This window comes from Motacilla alba, chromosome 2, assembly GCF_015832195.1.
Source record: "Motacilla alba alba isolate MOTALB_02 chromosome 2, Motacilla_alba_V1.0_pri, whole genome shotgun sequence".
Classification (NCBI taxonomy): Eukaryota; Metazoa; Chordata; class Aves; order Passeriformes; family Motacillidae; genus Motacilla; species Motacilla alba.
The window spans coordinates 62,085,549-62,108,541 of NC_052017.1; the positions used below are offsets into that span (position 1 = coordinate 62,085,549).

Sequence of the window (22,993 nt, forward strand, 5' to 3'; positions counted from 1 at the left end):
GGGCTCAGTTCCCTTCCCCGCGCTTGCAGGTGCCACTCGGCGCCTCCCCGGGCCCCTGCGGGGAAGAGCGCGACGCCGGGAGCGCAGCGCCTCCCGCTGCCGGGGCGCGGCGGCCGCTCGGCTCGGCTCGGCTCGGCTCGGCACGGGCGGTGCGGAGCCACCGAGCCCCGGCACCCGCTGCCGCTCCCTACCTTTGCCTGGCCGCGGGTTTCTCCTGGGTGCGGGGCGGGCGGCACTCGGGGGGCGGTATCCCGCGGGAAGGCGGCCGGGGAGCTGCTGCGAGCCCCCGGGCCGCGCTCGGCTCCTGCCGCCCTCGCAGCTCCTCTCCCGCGTCGCGCATCTGCCTCCCGGCCCGGGGGCTGGCGGCGAGCGCAGGGACCGGGGGTGCTCCGGCCGCCGAGGCCGCTTGCCGGTCCCGGGCGTGCAGCTGCAGGCTATGCTGCCGCCGCCCACAAAGGACAAATTCATTTTCCACGTCCCGAGCGCGGCGGCGGAAAGGCTCGGTGCCGGGTGGGTCCCACCGCTACCGGGCGGCTGCGGGGGGAGGACCTCGCTCGGGAAAGAAAAGCCTCTTGTCTTCTGGACAGCGTCGAATCAGCGTCATGTCAGGAAGACAAGTTATTACCAAGATCACCTTAAATTATTAGAAAGCCACAGTGTTTTCCTTTTTCTCATCTTTGGCTCTTTGGTGTTTTGTTTTTGGTTTTTTTTTTTTTATAGAGGTTTCCAATACCTAAGTACAATGCATGTGGAAAACCACCAGTTTCACTTTGTCGTATAACTTGATGGTCTAAGTGTAAACTCCTTCTAGTGCAAAGTAGTAGTAGCCCCAGCAAGGTTTTCAGTTTACAGTAAGTTCAAAAATGTGTAATTGTAAATGAATTGTACAAATACCTATGGACTTGTCAAATAGAAATTTACAGACTCAAACCTTTAAGGCATAAATGAATGGACAGTGTTTCTTTTTCCAAAGTGTGGGTTACATAACATTTGCACAGCTCGCTGGCACATCCACACACTATTCATTGCAATGCTCTCCCAAGGTAGCAGGAGGCCGGTAACTGAGTGAGCATTCACTGCGGGTCAGATTCTGTCCTTGCCATGCTTTGCTACGGGAACCATCCTATGAAGATAGTGAGAAGTGGGTGGGACACTAAGGCAAGGGCCCTTTTACACCCCTCTGCTTGGTGTCAACAGCAGAGTTCTTTAGGGCTGTCGCCTACAGGAGCTATAGGTTGTCTGTGCACAGTTCCCAGGCTCCTCCTCCTAAATACTGCATCTAGCAGTAGATCTAAGTATTGCATAGAACACATAAAGGATGTGCATGCTTTGATTGAACACAGAGTTGTAGGTCTTCTCAAACACACACAAAGTGGTCATTTTCAAACCCTGCAAAGTAAGATTTGACTTTGTGGTAAGTGGAAGGTAAAAAGAAATCCTGACACAGAGCTCAGTCTGACAACACATCAATGTTGTCATTTAGACACAGATGAAAAACATGCCTTTATATCCTACTTTGATTCATTGTCTGTCTCTGATGTTTCTTTGTACTTTACAATTTTGTTGAATTTTGCACATAATTTTATCCTGAATCATGGCACAAAGAGAGATTTCTAAAGTATAGTGAAACTGTTTGGATTGATTTCATATTGACTACACATTTCATGTTTGCGAGCATTTGTATTTACAGGGACAACTCTTTAAGCTTCTTAAGGATCAGCCATGACGAGCCTGGTGATGGATGCAATAGCCTGCTAATCTTGAAACACTTAGATGGGGTATAAAAAAGGAAATGAATGTAGGATGCAGGACCCCCTTAGGAAACACTGTGCAAATTGACTGTTCTTATCAGTCAATGAATGTGAAATACCTTGCACAAATGTGCAAACCTTAAGAGTCTCAGCTTATGTTATTGATCACATCACAACTTAAATGCTTATTACCCAAATAGTTTTCAAATTCTTGTCTTTTAAATTGTATTATTTAGCACAATTATTGGTTCATATTTAGATTCCTGCTTTCAGCAATGATTAAATAACCCTTAGATTCAAAAGCCACACACTGCTCCTAATGGTAATAAAGATGTACTTGGCATTTGCACAGAATTTTCTCGGAATTTCACAGGCCAGGCATTTTGACATTTCTAGGAAACCCTGTCACATGACTGTTAGAGAAACCCTAAAGTATGGACACACACACATATATATATTTAAATGACTCATAAAGGAACACAAAGCAACAGTACCTACATTACTAGAAAAGTAGCATCCCATCATTTGTTGCTGTAGTATTTTACTCTATGGATAAAATTACAAATGAGAGGTACTTAGTGCCTACTTTGATGCAGGGCACTTTCTCTGCAATCCACAGATGACCTTTTCTGTAGTTTTGCCCACAGCAGACTTGCCAGTTTCTGTGCTGATGGCAGGACAGTGCAGTAAACAGGTCACTTTGGAAACAAAATAAACACAACCCTGGGGGATCTTGTAAAGGGAAGCCTACATTTCTGCTCCCAAAAGCTTGTTTTATGCTCTATACCGAGAGCAAATAAACATTGCTTGCTAATACAAGCTGCTCTGACCTAACCAAAAAGAGCCGTTTTTACTAATTAGCAGCAGCTGGTGACCATGTTTAAAACTGCACTGCCTGGTGCACTTCAGCATAAAATACAAACTTGTAATGTATGCTGAAACATGAAGCTGCCCCTCTTTACAGCCCCCTTAAACCTGTTTTCACCATTTAATGCTACTGAGCTATGATGTCTAAGAAACATACCCTTTGACATCTAAAAGTGAGCCCCAGGTACCTCCAGGAGAACTGTGTTTCATAGAACTGGCATCTGCAGATGGAGCTAGCTGTCAAAACTCAGTGTGTCCTTAACATTAGGACTCTGACAGTAGAGAAGCACGCTCTCTGTGATGGAATAAAAAGAGCAGGTTATAGGAAGCAGCTCTTAAGAACCGCTTAAAATTACTTACCCCCTTCTAATTTGTCCTTCTTCCAGGACCAAGGCTTTTAGGTGGCATTTAGAACCTTTCATTACACTGTCTAAACTCCTTAGATAAGGCTAATATTTTATACCAATACCATCATCTCATCCAGGTCTTTCAAATCTCACCTGAAATAATATAATTAGGTGAACTTCCTCAGACTGGGAGAAGACAGCAATTTAGAAGTGTTGATACAGCATATCATCCCAAAGCAGTATATTGAGGATCAGCATTCTTACTCATAGTCAAAATGAGAAGACAAACCAGTTTCAAACTATTTTCTTGAATTTAGAAATTTCCCTTTAAAACATATCTGATTTTTTTTTTTTCAAATTGGTCCCCTCCTTCTCTCAAATTAGAGCTTTGAAGATTTTTTCTGAAGTCTTCTTAACCCATATTGTCCCAGTCTTATCTGGGAGATGCAATAACCAATTATTAAACTGTTGACAGCATACTGAAACTACTCCATAAAGCTGTAAATCAAAAATATACTATGAAGGGCAGAGAAGGTTTTAAAAAACACAGAGAGAAGTTATCATAGCTGTTGAAGTTCTGCCAGAGAAACCTGTGACAAAATGAAATTTACCTGCACCGAGTGTATAAATTCCTAAAATACTGGATTTGGTTTATGTTTAAGGGTCTGTCAGCTATTAAAGTGGTATGACTTCACTAAAAGGATCAATGAAACCATTATCTTCTACTTCTCCTCAAGATGGAGGTGCATCTAATGTGGTATGTGTAGAATATCAACATACATAATTCAGTTAGGCAAATCATCTCCATTGGGTAAATACATGCCTCTTTACAAAATGATGATCTAATTTATCATCACAACCTGAAGCACAGCCTTTGGATGTCTTCTGTCACAATTCTGAATTAATCCAAACCTATTCATCTTACAGGAAGTAGTTTGTTGTCTTCAAACATCTGTCTCGTACCATTTGTGTAGCCCATGGCTCAATTATATTTTTGTCTCATTATTGTGTGTTAACAATAAGCTTGTCTAATTACATATTGTTGGTAAATAATTTACATTTTCCCTTTTAAAATGACCACCATCTGTGATTGCACCGGGGTTTTTTTTAAGCTTTAAAATAAGGAATCTGCATCTCTCTTGCCTAAGTTGGGCGGTGATTAATATATGCTTCCCAGACTCTCCTTTTTTACGCAGCATATAAACTGTAGCATTTCCTTATATCTTTATCCTACAGATTTCCCAGAGCAGCTGTGGATGCCTCATCCCTGGCAGTGTTCAAGGCCAGGTTGGACGGGGCTCTGAGCAACCTGATCTAGTGGAAGGTGTCTCTGCCCAGAGCAGTGGTAGTGATTGGCACATGACAACCTTTAAGGTCCCTTCCAACCCAATCTGTTCTTTGATTCTAATTGTTTTGTAGTATTTGTGCTATACGTATTTCCTGGGTTTACCACCAATTCTACGGGACTTTGTTTTACATGCATCTAAGATGAACAATTCACAGAAGGGCGACACTCTTTTCATTTCTTCTCTTTTACTGTCCTTTTACCTCCCAAAGAGCCATATACCTACAGCTCCTCACAGCAGCCAAGAAACTGCTCTTGGGATAACACGGCTTTCAGACAAGACGCCTGCACTGGCTAGTTCAGGCTGCTTTCCTGCAACATACCGTCCGTGTACTCCCGACTCCTGTTGAAGGCAACGTGCAGACCAGCCTGGCCTCTTCTCAGGCCCCAAGATTAAGTCTTAAACTTAAGAATTTAACTCGGGCCACAGCGCACTCGCAAGCGAGTCCAGCGAGTGGGACTGGCCCCTCGGCTCTTTCGGGGGCCGCCTGTGACCCTACATTTTGCAGGAGCAAGGAGGCGACTTCGCTGCGCAGCCGTTCCCTCCCGTTGGCCGCAACCCCCGTCCCGCCGCAGCCCGAGCGAGGCGCGGCCGTTGCAGCGGCGCGGGCCCGCCCGGCGCCGCCCCCGCCGGGATGCGCGCAGGGATCCCCCGCACGGAACCGCGGCGAGGAACGGGCGCTTTGCACCAGCCCCCGCGGGGAGGAGCCGCGCTGGAGTAATACGGGGGAAGTGGAAAGAATGCCACGCTCCTGGGAATTGTTCATCGTAGGCGCACGGGAAGCATAGTCACGTAGAACTGGTAGTAAAAGTAGGATGTATGTGTAACACAAATACTACTAAATACTCAAGAACCTAGAACGGATTGGGTTGGAAGGGACCTTAGAGATCATCTAGTCCCAACCTGATGCGGGCAGGGACATCTTCCACTAGCCCAGGTTGCTCAGAGCCCCATCCAACCTGGCCTTGAACACTTCCAGGGACGGGACATCCACAGCTTCTCTGGGCAACCTGTTCCAAAGGTATTGGGAAACACAAAAGGAAAGTCTGGGAGCATATATTAATCACCGCCCAATTTAGGCAGGATAATAGGTACGGATTCCTTATTTTAAAGCTTAAAAAAAAAAAAAAAAGCCGCTACAACTACAGACGGCTCCGTTTATAAAAGAGAAAACGCAACGTCGCGCCGCGCGCATTCCCCCCGCCTGCCTCCCCTCAGCGGGAGCGCGCGCCCGCCGCCGCGCGCGGCCTGACGTCACCGCGGGCGGGCGGGCGTGACGCGCACCCTCCCCTGCCCTCCCCGCGCCGGCGGGAACGCGGGCGCTGATTGGCCGCCGCCTTCCCGCTTCCTCCTCGCCGCCCGAGAACCCGCCATTTTGAAAACCTTGTTGATTCCGGGAGGGAGGGAAGAGGGAGGAGGAGAGGGAAAGGGCAAGAGCAAGAGCGGCTGCTGGCTATCGGGCTGCGCTGCAGCGGGGTGTGCGTGTGTGTCGCTGTGCCCGGACCCGCCTCGTCCAGCAGTAACTGCCGCCTTCATCTGCTGCCGCCGCGCCTGAGGAGGGAGCCGGGGCTCGTGCTGAGGTGGGTCCTGCCGCCATGGCCGTAACGGCGCCCGAGAGCGGTCCCGCCTCGCCGCGCCCGGGCCGAGCGGGGACGGACTGTGACGAGGAGAAATGAAACGCGGCCGCCGCGCCGCCGGGCTCCCGTCCCGCCCCGCGGGCGTGCCGCGGGGGAGCCATGCGGGGAGCTTGTCACCGGGGCTGCCTCTCCCCTGGCCCCTGCCCGAGTGTGCCCCTGGGCGCTGCCGTGTCCTGCGGCGGGAGCGGGCCGAGCAGTCCTGCGCCCGGCTGGAGCGGGGAGGCGATGGCGCCTTGGCCACCGGCGCCACCGGGCGCTGCGCATCGCCGTCCGTTCGGCCCGGCATCCAGCTTACAAATCGGGAAGGGGGGATAAGTGGAAAGTCCCCGTGTGAAAAGCCTCAGCCGAGGGCGGGAAACCTTCTCCCTGTAAAGGTGCATCCCAGAACCCTTTTTCCCTAAGCAAAACGTGGTCCCGAACCCAGGTGGTGGAAAGCTAAGAAGTCTCTTAACTTTCCTCTTCTGTTCCCATTGATAAGGGAAGGAAAGACAGCTTATAGTGCTTCTCTTGCTCTTACTCATGCCTTCAAGTAAAATGAAAATGCCAGATTACTGAAATGCCAGATTACTTACTACAAATGAAATACTGATAGTAATACTCTGAAGGATGTCTTTTCCCCTGATGATTTAGCCAGGAAACGTTATTTTCCCCCGTGCTATTGGTAATAAATATTAACTCGTGTTTTCTGTCATTTGGAACACGGCTGATCTCTAATGCTGCACATAAGCAGCAGATTAAATGTTACTTATTGCACCTGATCTCTTGCAGATAATACTGGCTTTAGTATTGCGAAAAGTAAATTGTTAATTGTGTGAAATTCTGTTGCAGATCTAAAGGGTGAAAATTTTTGAAAGCTAGAGTTTTAAAAAATGAAACATGCTTATCTTGCTCTATTGGATGGATGTTTTCTGTTAGTAGGGAAATGGTACATGTAAAACGAAGATATTTAAATTTTAACCTTTACATACAGGCCACTTCAGATGTTAAGGAAAGACTCTTAAATATGTGAAGTATGAAGCATTTATTCTTTTTTGTTGTAGATCTGCAAATTAAAACTAGGAAGTATTTTCATGCCTAAAGATGCAGCAGCTGTCTGGGTTATGAAGGCAGTGTTAATTCTTTCCTGAATTGCTTGCAACTTTTTTGTTTGTTTGTTTTTATGTTTCTGTTCCCATTTCCCATCTAAATAAGTACCTTGTTTAAGTTACTAGGAAACTTGTATGCATAGTTAACCAAGATCAAGAATAAGTATTAAATTTATAGCAGGGTACAGTAAAATAGTGATATCTTAAAACACTGCAGTTTTTAATAGATAACAGTATCAGCTGCTTTGAGTGGGTGTTCCTGAATGGCTCACAAAAGCAGCTTGAAGACTTGTGTGTGAATAGAATTTATAACCTTTTAGAGTGTTCTGAACCAGACTGATTGCAGAATGGATGGCAACTTGTTCTGAAAAGTTGTGTGCATTGTGTGTTTGCCAAACACCTTAGTGATTAAAGAATGTGATCACAGTACCAGCACACTGCTTCTGCTGCAGAAGGAGATAATTTATGATAGCAAGATTCCTGTGCTTCTTATGGATGTTGTTGTATTGATTATGGTTTCCCCTTGACTCTTTCTACAGAAGCATATACCATGTCTTCTGTGGATTCATCAAAAGAAGATACAATGTCATCAGAAAAAACAGATGAGAAACAACCTGAAACTGAAAACAAAGCTGAGGAAAGTGATGAAGATGAAGAAGAGGAAGAGGAGGAAGAAGAAGAAGAAAAGGGTACTTTTTTTCTATTTAATAAGTTCTTTAATGATTGCCAAGCTATTGCATGCAGTCTGCTGTGGTTTTGGCTAATTGTACAATCATTGAGGAGATTTCATGGTGCATCTGTCTCATGGGTCATAATAGCTTCCCATTAGTCTATTATAGGCAGTGCTAAAAACAGTGGTGCTGATTTATCTCAGAAAAGATTTAAGGAATTGATAGCATCCCGGACTTCTGCACTAGGGATTTTTTTGTTGATGTATAAATTTTTCCATGATTATAGTAGGTAGTGTCCCTTATCAAATTGTTTTTTTGCTGGTAACACTCTGAAGTGATCTGTGTTTGCAAAAGAGAAACTTCTAAGTGTGCAGTAGTTTTGGATACAATATGGATGTCTTTGGTTAACTACAGTGAATTAATTTTCTGGGTATCCAAATGTAATTATATTGGGTCAGCAGAAATTCCTTTAGACTAATTTTGGTAATAAAAAATGGTGGCAATATGATAGGATGGGCAAGCAAGGCAAGTTTTTTTGTTGTGGCATGTAATTGAAGGTAGTCAAGGAGAACAAAACAAGATGAAGGAACTACTATGCAAGAATGTTAATTTCTAATTTCTATCTGTTGTCAAAAGGAAAGCATTCATGGAAATAGAGCTGTAATGTGGCACAGTGAAAACCAAGTCACTGATGCTCTTGGATCCTTGAAAAAGATGCAGTTTGTCTTTAGGAAAGGTAGTAGAAAGAAGACAGATTATGCTGTTTGGAAAACAGTGGAGTAATTAGCATTGGATTTTCAGAAAACAATCTTTTTGCTCTTGTTTTGATTATATTCATAGAGGTTTTGAAGCTACTTTCAGATGTTAAAGCCAGGACAGCCCATCTGTTTAGCTCTAAGGATAGTGTTACTTGAGGTCAAGTGTTTTAGTATGAAATGTTTAGATGAAGCTTTAGCTTTTTCTTCAGAGTGGTATCATTAAAAAAGTGATGTGTAGGGTGTATGTAAAACAATCTAAGTCTATTCATTAGTAAGCACTACCAGAATTACTGGGAATAATACTCTTGTTGTATTCGTGACACTCGTTACTGTGCCTTGCAGAGTGCTTCTCTGTGTACCCTGGGATGTGTAGTACAGTCCCACTTGTGCTTCTGCCTCTCCTGCTGTGTGGTTTCTCCAGTCCAGCAGTGAGAAACAAATCTGTGTGCAGGTATCCTTGACCCTGCTTTTGCCCATCTGGTGGTGGTATTCTTCAGAGTGCTTTGTGTGGAGCTGTGTGCATACGGACTGCAGCATGGAAGGAGAATATGTAAACAGAGTCCGTTTCGTACCTGAAAAAGGCAGTGAAAGGAGAGAAGGATGGGTTTCTGAAAACACATAGTTCCTGCAGTCTCCATCATGGTGGTAACTTCCTAAAGTTACCTTTAGGAAATGTCTAAAGGTAATGTAAAGTTGCCTTTAGTCTGGTCTTCAAGGTTACCTTGGGTACAAGATTGTGGTGAAGAACTAGAGAGACTTCAAGTTATGTATGTGCAGCTTCATAGAATCACATTGGATTATTAGCCAAAGGTCTGAAAGTGTCATAGTACCTGGTTATATCATCATCTGTTTTTGATTTGCTATTTCAAAGAATCAGTGTTGTGTTGCCTGTCACTTCAGTCAGATCTGCAATGAAGAATATTGTGTTTAAGCAAGCTTTCTTTTGCAGAGAAGAGTCTCATTGTTGAAGGAAAAAGGGAGAAGAAGAAGGTTGACCGACTGACCATGCAAGTGTCATCACTGCAGAAGGAGCCTTTTACAATTACACCAGGTAAGCTTGACTTCTCATATACAAATTGTGAGTGTTAGGAATGATAATAAAAACTCTAAAAAGATGAAATTACTAATTTGTTGTAGGTGAGACCTAGTTTATGTGTCGTGATCCTTTTTAAAACAATAGGGCTATTATATGAAAACCCTTTTTTATTCTGTAGCATCAGTTTAAACTGTAACAGTTACATGATATTCGAACTTACTTGAAATAGGATCTTTGGTACCTCACCACTACTAACAAAGGCAGGAGCAGCCAGAATACAAATAAATGCCAAATCCTTGTACCCTGATCTAAGTAGGATCAAGTAAGGCAGGTGAAGAGTCTGTCAGGATGCCTAACTAATAGGAAAAGGCCTGCTTAATGTTTGACTTATTGTAATGTCTATTATAATAATGCTATTATGTTGTTTTTAAGTAACTGCTTAAAAAAAAAAGTAGAAACTTTAAGTTATAAAAATATAGCTGAATATGAATGTGATGAAATAGCATAAATTATTTTAATTGTTTCAGGAAAAGGACAAAAACTCTGTGAAATTGAGAGGATACAGTTCTTTCTGAGTAAAAAGAAGACAGATGAACTTAGGAACCTGCACAAACTCCTCTACAACAGGCCAGGCACTGTAAGAATTTGAATCTTATATATCCGTTAGTTCTCATGTATAGTGAAAATGTTTGTAGTGTAGTTTTTTACACTTGCACGTATTGATCTGTTTCTTAAGTGTTATTTATTACAAGCTACTTAGAAAATGGGTATTTGCAGGACCAGTTAAGTAAGTCTCCTCCTTATAACTCCTATAAAATCTCTTCCTGTGAAAATCCTGTGGTAGGGTGTACTAAATAAAGTCTCTTGAATGTAGATTTTATTTTTTTTAATGGGGGAATAGTGGATTACCGTACAAGGATGAGCTGGAAATAATTTATAGTTCACATGCTGAAAGCTGCTGACATGCAGATGACACTCAAAATACTCCATGTATTAATACATTGTTGCTTATCTACTATTTTTCTCTTTGTTTGTACTAAGCAATAGAAAGATAAAGGTGATAAAAATCACTATTAAAATTTTATATATAACAATTTTCCTAAGATAATTAAAGTATTAAATCTTCCATTTTGTATTTAAGGATGACACTTAAAATATAATGGCAGATCTTTCTTGGGGTTGTTTATGTATCAGTGATTGTACCTAAAATTTCAGAGTACGTATGACCCATTTTCCTTGCTAATGGAGGCAAGATGTGAAATTGAGGCAGATTTACATGTACTATTTCTATGTGTTCACTATAATTATTGTAACTTTTTAAAATATATTTGTGTGTTTTGGAGACTTGAACAGCTAGCACAGAAACCAGAAGTTGAATATTACTAGTACAGATGTGTGTAGCTCTAATTCTCAGACTACTACTTCCAATGCAATGTTTGTTTAAATGGCAAAGAATGATCTGTTGCCACAAGTATTCAGAAAAAGAATATATCAGCATGGTTTCAGTCAAAACTATATTTAATCAGAGTTTTTGGGAACTCAGAATGCTGTTTAATATAGTGAAGGTCAGATCTTGTTTCGTATGCATATATTTGTATGTGCTTTTAATTGTAATTAACACTTTTATTAAAACATACCAGTATCACCCGCAAATTTTTGCTTAAGGTGCTGGACAAAGCTCTTTGGAAAAGGAGCTCAGCTTAGGTAACATTATAACTAGTGGAGAAACAGCAGAAACAGAATTTGTGGAAGTATTGAAAGCTAGTGGAAATTATTCTTGGTAGTGTTATAAAGATCTCAGAAGATAAAGAGATCTGGGGTTGCTTTTTAACAACTTTTTTTTTTTTTTTTTTTTTTTTCAAAAGGAGATGATTGAAAACAAAACTTAAATACACTTGTGATCTTGATGGGAGCAATTTTCCCCTTATAAGGGCTGTTGCAATGGGAGTTCAACCCAGATCAGACATCAGGTGTAACGGTAGAAGTTGTAGATTGGGTGGTACGTAAGTGCAAAAATTGGTCCTACTAGTAAGAGGTTCAAAAATGTAGTCATGGTCCTGTGTAAGACATCAGAATAGCTAGTAAAGCAAATCTGCTTCAGCAGATTGTAGAATAAGGAATAAAATTCCCTATTTTGTAACAAATTACGTGATACAAGGCGTGCAGCAAGCTTCATAATGTTGTGGTTTTGCAAACCTGTAAGTCATCATGCAGTACATTCTAAATGAGCTTGAAATGGCGGGTGACTTTGTCTAGTAAGTTATTAAAAGTAACACAGTCACAAAAAACTGAACTTAATTGTTGTATTTTGTCTGTCATGAGATAAGTAAAGGCATAATCCATGTAGATTATAACTTAAAAGGTGTAGCTATGTCAACAGAAAACGAAATGCTAGAACAGATTTTTCTTGTATGAAAAGTTAACAAATGTAATTTGATGAAATCTTTTAAACTGCTTGCAATGAAAAGTAATCTGTGTGCTCTGTTCTAGGTTGCATCCCTAAAGAAGAATGTGGGTCAGTTCAGTGGGTTTCCATTTGAAAAAGGAAGTGACCAATATAAAAAGAAGGAAGAAATGCTAAAAAAGTAATGATCTCTTGATAGTTAACATAGCTTGACTCATGCTATGCGCTCTATTTTTTTTTTTCTTCCACGATTTTACTTGAGGTTAAAGTTGAACTATAAGCCAGGTGTTTATTAAGTGGAGCTCTACAACTTTTTTTCTGAGTTCATTTTAATCACACAAGCTGGTCTCTCAAACTGCTTATTATATATTAAACATACTAGAGTTGCTGTAGCAACTAGTCTCAGAAACTTTTTGTTTTACTGGCTCCCTTCATAAGTTGCTTTTCCATCAACAGGAGAAGCTGCTGCAACTTAGTTTAGGCTGCACTGAGAGGGTTTAAAATGCCTTTGCATATTTGTGTAGCTAGTTGTAACAAATGAAAGAACTAGTAACATCACAATATATTTTAAAACTTGGGTGAATTTTTAGTGCCTGTTTGCTGATAGTGGAGAATTTGGAATTTCCAAATTTTTTTTCTTCAAATATGCAGTTTTCCAGGAGTATGGTTTGTCAAATAATTGGGAATCTACAAGACAAACTTTATCTCCTGATGGGAGTTTTGACCGTTTCCCAAAGGTTTAATTGGCTAATTCCCCTTATCAAAAAAAGGCTGCAGAATAAAGTAATTTTGCACTTTTTTTTTTCATATTTTCCATGTGAAACAACTGCTAGCAGCAAATATTCTGAAACCTGGTTGCTTTGGGTTGCATGTGAAAGTGCAGAGCCCTTTGTGCTTGCCTTACTGTGGTAGCTTCTGCTGCTATTTGTAGCTGTGTGGAACACAAACTGTTGATCAGTTTCTTAATTTGTTTTGTGGTTGATTTCTGCCCAGTATTTATGAGCAGAAATATGCATGTCATATTTTAACAGCACTGAACAAGATGAACAAAGGTCAAGGTCTATTTTGCAGAACCTTACTATTTGGACTATAGATCGTAAAGAATGTAATACTTTTTTTACTGTGATTCCTTAACTTTTTAAAAATATCCTGTTATACAGACAAACAGATTTGGGTATTCTGCTTTATTTTGCTTTATGTAATACAGTGATGATTCTTTGTTTAACCATAGCTAAAACTGGAAGTATAGTTGACTGTGTATATATATTGTCAGGTGGCAGACACAAACCAGGCAGCAGCTTCTAGCAGTCAGATGTTGATTGTTTAGTATGTGTGATACTGAATCTCTTTTTTTGTTTTCTTTTTTTTTTTTCCTACAGATTTAGAAATGCAATGTTGAAAAGTATCTGTGAAGTTCTTGACTTGGAAAGATCAGGAGTCAATAGTGAGCTCGTAACCAGAATATTAAATTTCCTTATGCATCCAAAGTCTTCAGGCAAGGTGAGATACAGGCTGTTACGCTTGCTTATATAGCTCTGTTCTGATGGAACATGCATCTGTTCTCTATTGCTCTTTGTTTGCTTGTTCCCAGTGATAATACAATTTCTGTTCTAACTTACTGAAGTAGGAATGACTTCTTGAAAGAGAGTCGTTCTACTACTGCAGGCCTCCATGATGGGGTGAGGGCTTAAATAGAAATTCTGTTTACATGTGGGTGTACCCATTACACACTGATAGTGAACAGAAGTGTGAGTTCAACACATGGAGCTAAATAGGATATCCATTCCCAAATACCAATTAGCCTCTGCTTTGTGGGTGGAGGAGAATACATAGATGAAAGGACAGGAAAATCAAGCTTCAGATGTTACCTGTGTTTGCTGTATTTGGCAAATGTATGTTATCACATTTGGACATCAACAAATGGAATTTGTTGCAGGGTACAAAACCAGTGCACTAGATTCAGAGTGCCACTGCCAAGACTTCTAAACTCTATTGTTAATCTTCTTGGACTTTCAGTTTTTAATCTAAAAGTAATACTAAAATAGTTGCACTGTTGCTCAGGAAACTAAATCTATTCCCTGCGAACACTGGGAAGTGATGTGAATAAGGGGTCAGCAGGCTGCTTTAGAGACACAAGTACAGAGTTACAGCAAAATGCAGGTTTGCATAAGATGTGACAAAATTCTTGCCTTTAAGTCTTCTAGTTGTCAGCTGACTTGTTACCAAAAGAAAAGGCATGTTTTATGGATTGGTAGGTAAAAGAACAATCTAGAAGTAACTTTTCTTGCTTCCCTTCTGTAATGCCCAGTCTTTGAAGATTTGTTTGCTTAGGGAAGGGGTGCACTTAGCTTAGAACTGAAATTTCATTTTGCTCAACTCTGTCTCAATAGTGAATATTTGCTTGCTGCAAAATATTCTGACTTGAATGTACATAAAATAGTCCTGGGTTGTGTTAAGACACCTCCATATTTGTTTACTATTCTTTGACATGATTGCAAAGAATTTCTTTTTAAAATTCACTTTTCCATTTCTACTTGGATTACACACATCTCTTGTCTCTCAGCCATTGCCAAAGTCCAAAAAACCACAAAGCAAAGGTGGCAAAAAAGAGCGCACTAGCTCTGGAACAGCAAGAAAAGCGAAACGTACCAAGTACCCAGAGATCTTGTCAGATGAATCCAGTAGTGAAGAAGACGAAAAAAAGGAAAAGGATGAGTCTTCAGAGGAAAAAGAAAGTGAAGATGAGGTGATGAGTTGTTTTGTTTGTTTTTCAACATTATGTCATTGCTATGAATTGGTAACTCCTGGAACACAGAGTTGGGGAGCAAGTGATGTTTAACTGAAAGAAGAGGAAACATATCTGCAATTTAGAAGAGGTTTTCTTAAATTCTTAGTGTGTTGAATTTAGAGAATCATTTAGATAAATGGCAAAAGTTCTGGTTCTTGGGTGTATGTGTGCACCTTATAAAACCATTTCCTTTGTGTCATTTTGGGGCAGCCAGGATTGCTACTGTAATTGATTGCATTTCTTATATCATCTTGTGATGATTTTATTGTGATTTCATAATGCAGTGTTTGATTTGATACCTAGGACTTGACTTTGAGTTCAGTAGGAGTCACTGACCTACCTGACTACATTGGTTTGGGATTTTGTATCTTAAACTCTCTTCAGATTTTGTCTTAAAGTGAGCAACATAGTAGGCAGCCTTAGAAAGATTTCTGCAATCTCTGAAGTGGCTTAATCTCATTGTATTTTGTGTTTTCTTTAAAACTTTTTGCATACTAGGCAAGAAACATCAAATCATGGAATAGTTTGGGTTGGAAGAAGCCTTTTAAAGGTCACCTAGTCCAATCCTGCAATGAGCAGAGACATCAGCTGGATCAGGTTGCTTCATTCTACCTGGCCTGGAATGTTTCCAAGGATGGGCATTCACAGCCTCTCTGGGCAACCTGTTTCAGTGTTTCACCACCTCATTGTAAAAGAAATTCTTCCTTATTTCTCCTCTAAATCAGCCTTCCTTCAGTTTAAAACCATTACCCCTTATCAGCCCCCTGCAGCAAAGTGCAATTAGTCAAACTGCTGGTGTCCAAGAAAGTTCTTTATGGAAGCTGTGGAGCCCTTGGCTGTAATATAAGGCCACTGTTCACTTGGGTTACGTTCTGTCTGTTGAAATGGAAGTGTGACAGTAGGTTAATAGCCTGAGCTATAGGAAATAGTAGCAATCTTTTGTTGAAAGGCAATTAATGTAGCTTAACAATTTGTTTTGTTTGGGTCATTTTGATAGGTGTTGGGTTTAATGTAAAAAAGGAAATTCCTATGCCTCCATTAAACAACCTTAATTCTTACTGTGCCTTTTTCGTTACTTATAAACAGCAAATTGAAAGAGGGCTGAAATATTATAAGTTGGCATACGTGTTAATTTCTTCAGGAAAACAGTCTTTCTACTGTGAGGAGGGGAATATCTGTTTCAGAGGCAATTGTCATATTTCCAAGAACTCAGTTATTTTTTAAAAAAGCACAAAAATCTAAAACCCTCTGAACAAACAAAATTCTAACAAACAAAAAGGCCTAACAGTAAACTCCATTGATCTAACTGGGTCATCTTTGCCTTCTTTCAAAAGGTAGGAGTTAGGTATGTCTGCAATGGCTGAGTGGACTGAAGTCGTCAGAAACTGAAGTTGGGGTGCATGGAATAAAAGCATAATTATTACAAAAGCACTGGTTTGTCAAATTAGTTTGAAAATAGGACCTGATGAAATGGAAAATATCTATTTGTACAGCTTTAAGATTGCAGCATCTTTTAAGACTTAGGTTTATGATGGCTTTTGATATACTAGAGTTAGAAGCATGTAGGCAGTATCTGTTTTGCTGCGCCAGCTCTGTTGGAAACTTAGGCATGGAGTGGCTGGAGAAAATTATCCTCAGAGTGGAAAATTTTCCTTTCTGGAAGAGAGATATGGATTGTTGAAGTAATACCCATTACTTAAATTTTCTTAATTTCCTTTTTGTAGCCCCCAAGAAAAGCATCTAAAAGAGAAAAATCTAAAAAGACGACTTCTAAAACCAAGAAAGCTGTGAAAGGTGCAAATGTCAAGAAGGCAGACAGCAGCACTACTAAGAAAAACCAGAACAGTTCTAGAAAAGGTAAATGCTTTAAATCTTTCATCATACATTGCCCTGTAGCTTAACTGGCATGCTTATTAGAAAGCAAGCTTTTGCACCTTACTGTGAAAGAAAATGGAATTTGGTAAATTGTTGGTTTTCTACTTGATGTTTCTTTCCTTGAAACAGTATTTAATAAAAAAAGCTGTCGGTTTGGATATATTTCATATGTTTCCTGCTGTCATGCTGCTGAGCATGTGTATAGTTTTTATTTACGTATAAACTGAAAGTATCAGCCAAGTTCTCCATTTTGCTGGAAGAACCATTGGTAAAGTTTTGTTTGGGCCTCTGCAGTGGCTTTATGCAAGTCTTTTTATTGATCCAGTGGTGTGTATCCTGTGTGTGTCTTTGGTTCAGCAGATTGATACAAGTTTTTTGTTAACATAGAAATGGTTTTCGCCATGCAACCTTTTGCAGTTGATTTTCTCATATCCCAGGACATGCATAAAGGGTATACAGACACAGAGTTTCTTAATAACTCTGTAAAGATTGCAGCAGTGAGGGTGGGGACAGGATTGTCTTGCCAAGCACATTTGCCAAAAAGGGCCTGGGCAGGGGCAGATGGTTCTTGCAGACAGCTCATAGAGGCCGTTCAGCACTGGGCACTTCTGATAAGGAACACTGACAGCACTCAGGGCTCTTGCAGAAAGTGTGGGGCCGGTGGCTCAGGGAAGTGACTGGCACCCTGTTCAGCACCTGTGAGCTGGCCTTGGCAGCAGTGTCCAGCTGTGGGCTCCCTGGAGCAAGGCAAGCATGGACATCATGGAGCGAGTCCAGTGGAGGGGGCACCAAGATGGTGAGGGGGCTGGAGGAGGGAAGGCAGAGAGAGCTGGGCCCGTTCAGCCTGCAGAAGAGATGGATGAAGGGGGATCATCCTGCAGTCTGCACCTCCCAGACAGGAGAGTATGGGGAAGGCAGGGCCAGGCTGTGCTTGGAGGTGCACAGGGAGAGGATGGCAGGCAACAGGCACAAATTGCCACCAGGGATTCTGCAGTTATTTTTTAGGGGAGAAACTTCACCATGTGGGTGGTCACAGAAATGGGGCCTGGAGGAGCAGTGGAATCCTCATTGGTGGAGATGTTTGGACATCAGCCTGGCAGGGGCCCAAGTAACCAGCTCCATGCTAGAGCCCTGTTTCAAGTAGCAGCTTTGGTACCAGATGATCTCCAGAGGTTCTTTCCCACCCTAAATTCTCTGACACTCTGCAATAACAGCCAGGTCTGTCACAGTTGTAGTCTGAGTTACTGATGCAGTTTATCCATAGTGCAAAAGTGCTTCCTTTAATGCTGGCACTGGCATATACATGCTACAGCACAAGCTTTGGGTCAGATTTGTTACCCTTCTTGTCAGAGCTTTGCTGAAAGGTGGGGGTGAACTCTTGAACATAGAATTAAGCTGACTTTCTTTCATAGCCTTACTTCTCAGCAAAGTAACTGGCCTGTGCTGAAATCAGTGTGTTTTCAGTTTGACTTCTAAATGGGGCTGTGTTGCGTGTACACCTTATTTTGTCATCAGCATATATAAATACAAACAAATGTTGTCTATGTGTTTGTCCTGTAAGTTAGGATATTTGTAATTTCTTATTTACTCCTGCATTTCTGTTTCCAGTTTATGTAGGTCATTCTGTAAGGTCATTGTCTGGTTTGTTTGGCATCTGCTCTGAATTTTGTCTTGTTGGCAGTAGAGGAACTGAGTGGATGTTGGAGTCATTCAGTCTGATTCATTTTCTGCTGGAAAAGATTGTAGGAGTGTCCTGTGCCCCTTCACTTAATTTAATTTACAAAATTCTCCCTATTTGTTCTTCTCTCATGGTGCTTTCTGATAGTAAGTTTGCAAAATTATGTTGCAAAATTACAAGAGCCTAGTGTACGACACTGCTAGGGTAAAGGAAATAATTACTTTTTATTTTCTTAGGCCATAATAGCTGAAATAGAATTGTTGTAATAAGTCTTTTTCATTTGTTAGATAGATGAAATTGGTCCCATACTTTCTAGAGTTCTAGTTGATTTGTAAGCTGATGGTTCATCAATAATTACTCAAATTCATAAATAATTGTAGTGATGGCATTAGCTTTGTTTTTAAATGGATAGTCTAGCTAGATGTCTATTTTAAAGGAAACCATCTGGATTGGATGTTTGTTGAAACTTCTGATGGCTTCTATTTTTAAGCAAGAAAACAGACAAATGAAAACTTACTACGATCCAATTTGTTCTTCATATTTAGAAAGTGAGTCTGAGGATAGTTCAGATGATGAACCTTTAATTAAAAAACTGAAGAAACCACCCACAGATGAAGAACTGAAGGAAACTGTCAAGAATTTGTTGGCCAATGCAAATTTGGAGGAGGTTACAATGAAACAAATCTGCAAGGAAGTAAGTACAATTTTGCAGTCTCTTTATAGGTAGTGGATTGTTTGTGAACTGACTTTTGTCATCATTTCAGAAATGAAGGCTTGTACTCTGCTCTGTTGTTGTTGCAAAACTAAATAGTTTTGCATTGGTTTATTTACTAGCTGATAGCTATAACAATGAGAGCTTTAGTCTTTAGATATGCAACACTGATATCCGCATTAAAAGGGAAATATTAAAATGAGCTACCTGGGATGCAGCAGTATTACCACTAAACCAAGTGCCATGTGTGACAGTGCAAATATCTGACATGTTTAGGCAGTGCAGCAGCTTTGCTGCTGTCCATAGGGGTGGGCTGTCTCCTGTGCTCTGTACATTTCTGCTGCTCACCTTGCACACTCATTCTTCATATGTTCTTTATAAGTCCATTCAGCTGTCTCCTATCAGCATCTATCAGAATAGTTCTCAGCTGAGTTAGTGGCAAGAAATCCCTGAATTGTCATAACAGGTGAGAACCATGTGGCCAGAAAAGGGAAAGGTGGGGAAATGGACCAAAACACAAACGATACCATTACCTTTGTATTTTCTGGTTAACTCACATGTTTGGTTTTCCTGGTAATTTCAAGATGTAGTGTTGAGAAAACTAAACCAGAAGTTATGAGACAACTGTGTGTAACTTTTCATATTTATAGTCATTCTAGAAGTCTGAAACTTGGTATGCTGAAATAAAATACTCTGAATTGGTTGTCAGGGTTGGCATCTGGTTTTTGTTTGTTTGGGCCTCTCCCACCCTGTTAACCAAAGAGTAGTTGTACAATAGCACTCAAATATTTTGACACTTCTGTTAGTTTCTTGAAAGGATCACAGTTTTACTTATTATCAATTACCAAGGCTTATTTATTTTTCATTGATTATTTGGCTTCCTACACTAATGCAGGGCTATTTGACTACTAAAGAGAGCATTTAAAACAAAAATTGGAGAATTCTTACTTGTGTGACATGGCAAGCTAGGCATTTCAGTTTGTTAATGTGAAAAATTATAGTACCAGTTTAGTCAGTGACCAAACCTAAGAGTACATGCATTTAAATATTTGTGTGGTCAAAATAAGGACAGGAAAATAAGCTTGTGTCTTCTCCTGATTAACAGAGGGCATTTTAGCAGTTGTAGTACTAGAGACACCAACATGTTTTTTTGCCATAATTTCATTTAAGTGTCTTCTACTCATACCATCTATTGAATGAAAGTAATTTGAGGTTTGTTTCATGTTTTTGTTTTGTTTTTACTTTTCTTTAGGTGTATGAAAAATATCCTAGTTATGACTTGTCTGACAGAAAAGACTTCATTAAAAAAACAGTCAAAGAGGTAAACACTTTGTCATTTAGAAAATACTCTGGATTGGGGTGGGGTTTTTTTCCTTCAGCTTGGCATGGCATCCTTTTGCACCAGTTTTAATAGCTTTTTGTATAATATTGAAAGTTTAGTGCTCACCTAAACCTTTGATGTTTGGTTAGGGGATTTTTCCTCTTGTGTTTCCCTCTTTAAAAAAATTATTGCTTCAGATTCTTTTCTTAGCATGCCACTACTACTCTTATGCATTTCTTTGGTAAGCATAATTAGAATTAAGGTTATCATAGTTTTTAATGACTTATACTCTGAAAGCTATGAATTTGCTTTAAATTACGACCTTGGCTACAAGATGCACTCTTAATTCAGGCACTGGCCACATGCATTCATGGATAACAACGCATGAGGTTGTACAAGCTCAGCAGACCTGTCAGATAAGGCAAAAGAGAATAAAGAGGAGTAGCTTTTCTCTATCCTGGTGGTACAGTTATGATAACTGGTGGTACAGTTACGATAATGTTGCCTTTGAGATTGCTGTGCTGAAGATCAGGCCTTATCTACTGTACTTATGATAGAGGGTTTATTGTCCAGTCGGAGCTTCGTAATTTGTAAAAAAAAAATCAGATTTCATTACTTTTGCTTGCCCTGAAACTAAAAATGGAACCGTGGAAGTGAGGTTCACTTAGTGTAGTTAGTAAAGTAACTTCATTTTCTTGTTGTTCCAACTCAGAGATGTTGATACATGGCTATCTAGAATTGCTGTGTCTATGTCTTGTGCACAGACAAGCAAGTTAGTGTCCTGTGTCACTATCAGCAAAGGCATGAGAGAGCAATTTTTCTGCTCTAGGGATGATTTTGGTTTTTTGTGATAGCAAAAGGAGAGTGTATTTTCAGATAATTTGATACAAAAGGAGACGTTATATGTGATTGCATTGTAAAAAAGGAGAAAACTAATGCACTTCTCTTTTCAGTTGATTTCATGATCTGATTTGACTGTGGGAAATGAAGATTCCTGGGTTTATGTTTCCATGGATTTGAAGATCTGATAGGCACCAGCAAAAGGAATGTGTCTTACCCTTGTATTTTTAGTCAGATTTAATTCTGCTGATCTAATGTTAAGAGTGTTAATGTAAATTGCTTTGTGTGGGTTTTTTTTGTTGTTAAACAGAACTGCATTTGATGCAATTTTTAGTTGAACATACTTAAGTTTCATGCATGGCAATAAATGTTCCCTTTTTATAGTTTTGTACATTTTGAATTGCATTGTATAACTAGATTCATTAGGGCCATCGTAGCTTTTTAGTGTGGATTACCAGTGTACAAGAGATTTTAAAATTGACTAAGATGAAAGCTGCTTATCTACACTTATACATGCAGAGACTGGAATATTGCAGTATTGGTTACAAAGATATTTTGAATACATATTCTGAAAATAAGAAGAGTTAGTCACATATTAATCTCTTTTATATTCTGATACATTCTACAGATACAGAATTATTCTGAATCTAGATTACAGTCTTGCATGTGTAGGCACTGAAAAAACTCTAACAGCATGGTAACTAATTGGCATATAGATGTTATTTTTGTACTTTCAAAAGGCTTTTTGTTGTGTATATAAAGTAATTTCAAATTTCTTTTGTGCAAATCAGTTTTTTAATCTTGGTATCTTGGAATTTATGACATGAAATGTCAGTGTTCAGCAGTGAGGCAGCGGTAACAAGTGGTCTGCAGAAGTTTCATGAAAATGAGCTGAGGTTTCATGATGTTTGTCTCATCTTACCTTGTACAAAAACTAAACTGTAGGTTTATAGCTGTAGTTTAACTTTACACAAAGACTACAGACATTGTTTCAATGTCTTGGATGTAGTAAATAAAATCCCTCCAAAGGCAATAGGGGAATTTCTAGCATCTCACAAGTGGGTATCCAAGATATGCAGCTGGAGGCTTGATAGCTTTGGAAATCCACAGGGCTTCCAAATTGGATAGCACTCATGTGAACATGTATTTAACCTCTCTTCTGTGTGGGAAAGCTTTTCTGAACCTGAGCTTCATTGCCTCAGCATGAACAATGGTACTTGTAAGCCTGCAGTCTTTAACTGTGGCTGGCAGCTTTTAGGATCAAAGTGAACTCTGTGCATTAGCTTTTGTTTAGGTTTTCTCCATACATCTTGTTTCTGATATGAGAAGTCCAACTCTTAAAATCATGAAACTAAGAGCTGCCAAAGTGTGGCCTGCCATTCACACTGTGAGCACAGAATCCCTCTGACTAGTATTGCTGGAAAGACAAAGTGTATTTTTTTGAATTTTATTATTGTACAGTTGAGAAGTAAGGGTTCATAAATTATCTAAATTCCGAAATGTTCAGCCAGTTAGACTGTTGATCTTACACACACTTCTGAATTTCTTTGCGTGTAATCATTTATAAGAAGGCTGAATGTAATGGGGATTTTTGTATTCAATAAATGTCTTTCACAAAAATGTAAATCAGTTTTAATCTAACATTTGCTTACATGTACAGTAAAAAAAAACCTGGAACAGGAACATGGTTGGTTGTCTTTATCTCATCTGCTAGAAAATACTGGCTTTTCTACTTTAGAAGACACTATTGCTAAAATGTATGCCTTTGGCACCAGGATTTTATATCTTCTGTGAGGATGGTTTGTGTTTTGTTTTGATTTTTTTGTGGGTTTTTGTCTCTGTCTCAGCAGAAAGAAGACTTTTTAATTTGCAATTTA

The 22,993-nt window shown here is 40.1% G+C and overlaps 2 protein-coding genes across 2 annotated transcripts in view; one reads left to right on the forward strand and one right to left on the reverse strand.

Annotated features, from left to right (window-relative positions):
- Positions 1–291, reverse strand: part of RNF144B (ring finger protein 144B) — a 90,767-nt gene extending 90,476 nt beyond the window's left edge. The window contains exon 1 of the mRNA XM_038126929.1: positions 192–291. The gene's annotated coding sequence lies outside the window, so the exon portion shown is untranslated. The remainder of the gene's footprint in view (positions 1–191) is intronic.
- A 5,385-nt stretch (positions 292–5,676) lies between these two features.
- On the forward strand, positions 5,677–22,799 carry DEK (DEK proto-oncogene). The gene is made up of 11 exons (XM_038127301.1): positions 5,677–5,891; positions 7,573–7,722; positions 9,412–9,513; positions 10,026–10,135; positions 11,989–12,083; positions 13,282–13,402; positions 14,466–14,648; positions 16,415–16,547; positions 18,789–18,937; positions 20,208–20,276; positions 21,230–22,799. Exons 2-11 carry the CDS (start codon positions 7,584–7,586, stop codon positions 21,239–21,241), a joined length of 1,113 nt encoding a protein of 370 aa, XP_037983229.1. The 5' UTR covers positions 5,677–5,891; positions 7,573–7,583; the 3' UTR covers positions 21,242–22,799.
- The last annotated feature ends 194 nt before the right edge of the window (positions 22,800–22,993 follow it).

Excerpts from the sequence above, each read along its gene's own strand:
- DEK (XM_038127301.1), top strand. The coding sequence starts at position 7,584 with ATGTCTTCTGTGGATTCATCAAAAGAAGATACAATGTCATCAGAAAAA. Across the intron at positions 12,084-13,281 it reads AAGGAAGAAATGCTAAAAAA|ATTTAGAAATGCAATGTTGA; the intron begins GTAATGATCTCT and ends TTTTTCCTACAG. Across the intron at positions 18,938-20,207 it reads TGAAACAAATCTGCAAGGAA|GTGTATGAAAAATATCCTAG; the intron begins GTAAGTACAATT and ends ACTTTTCTTTAG.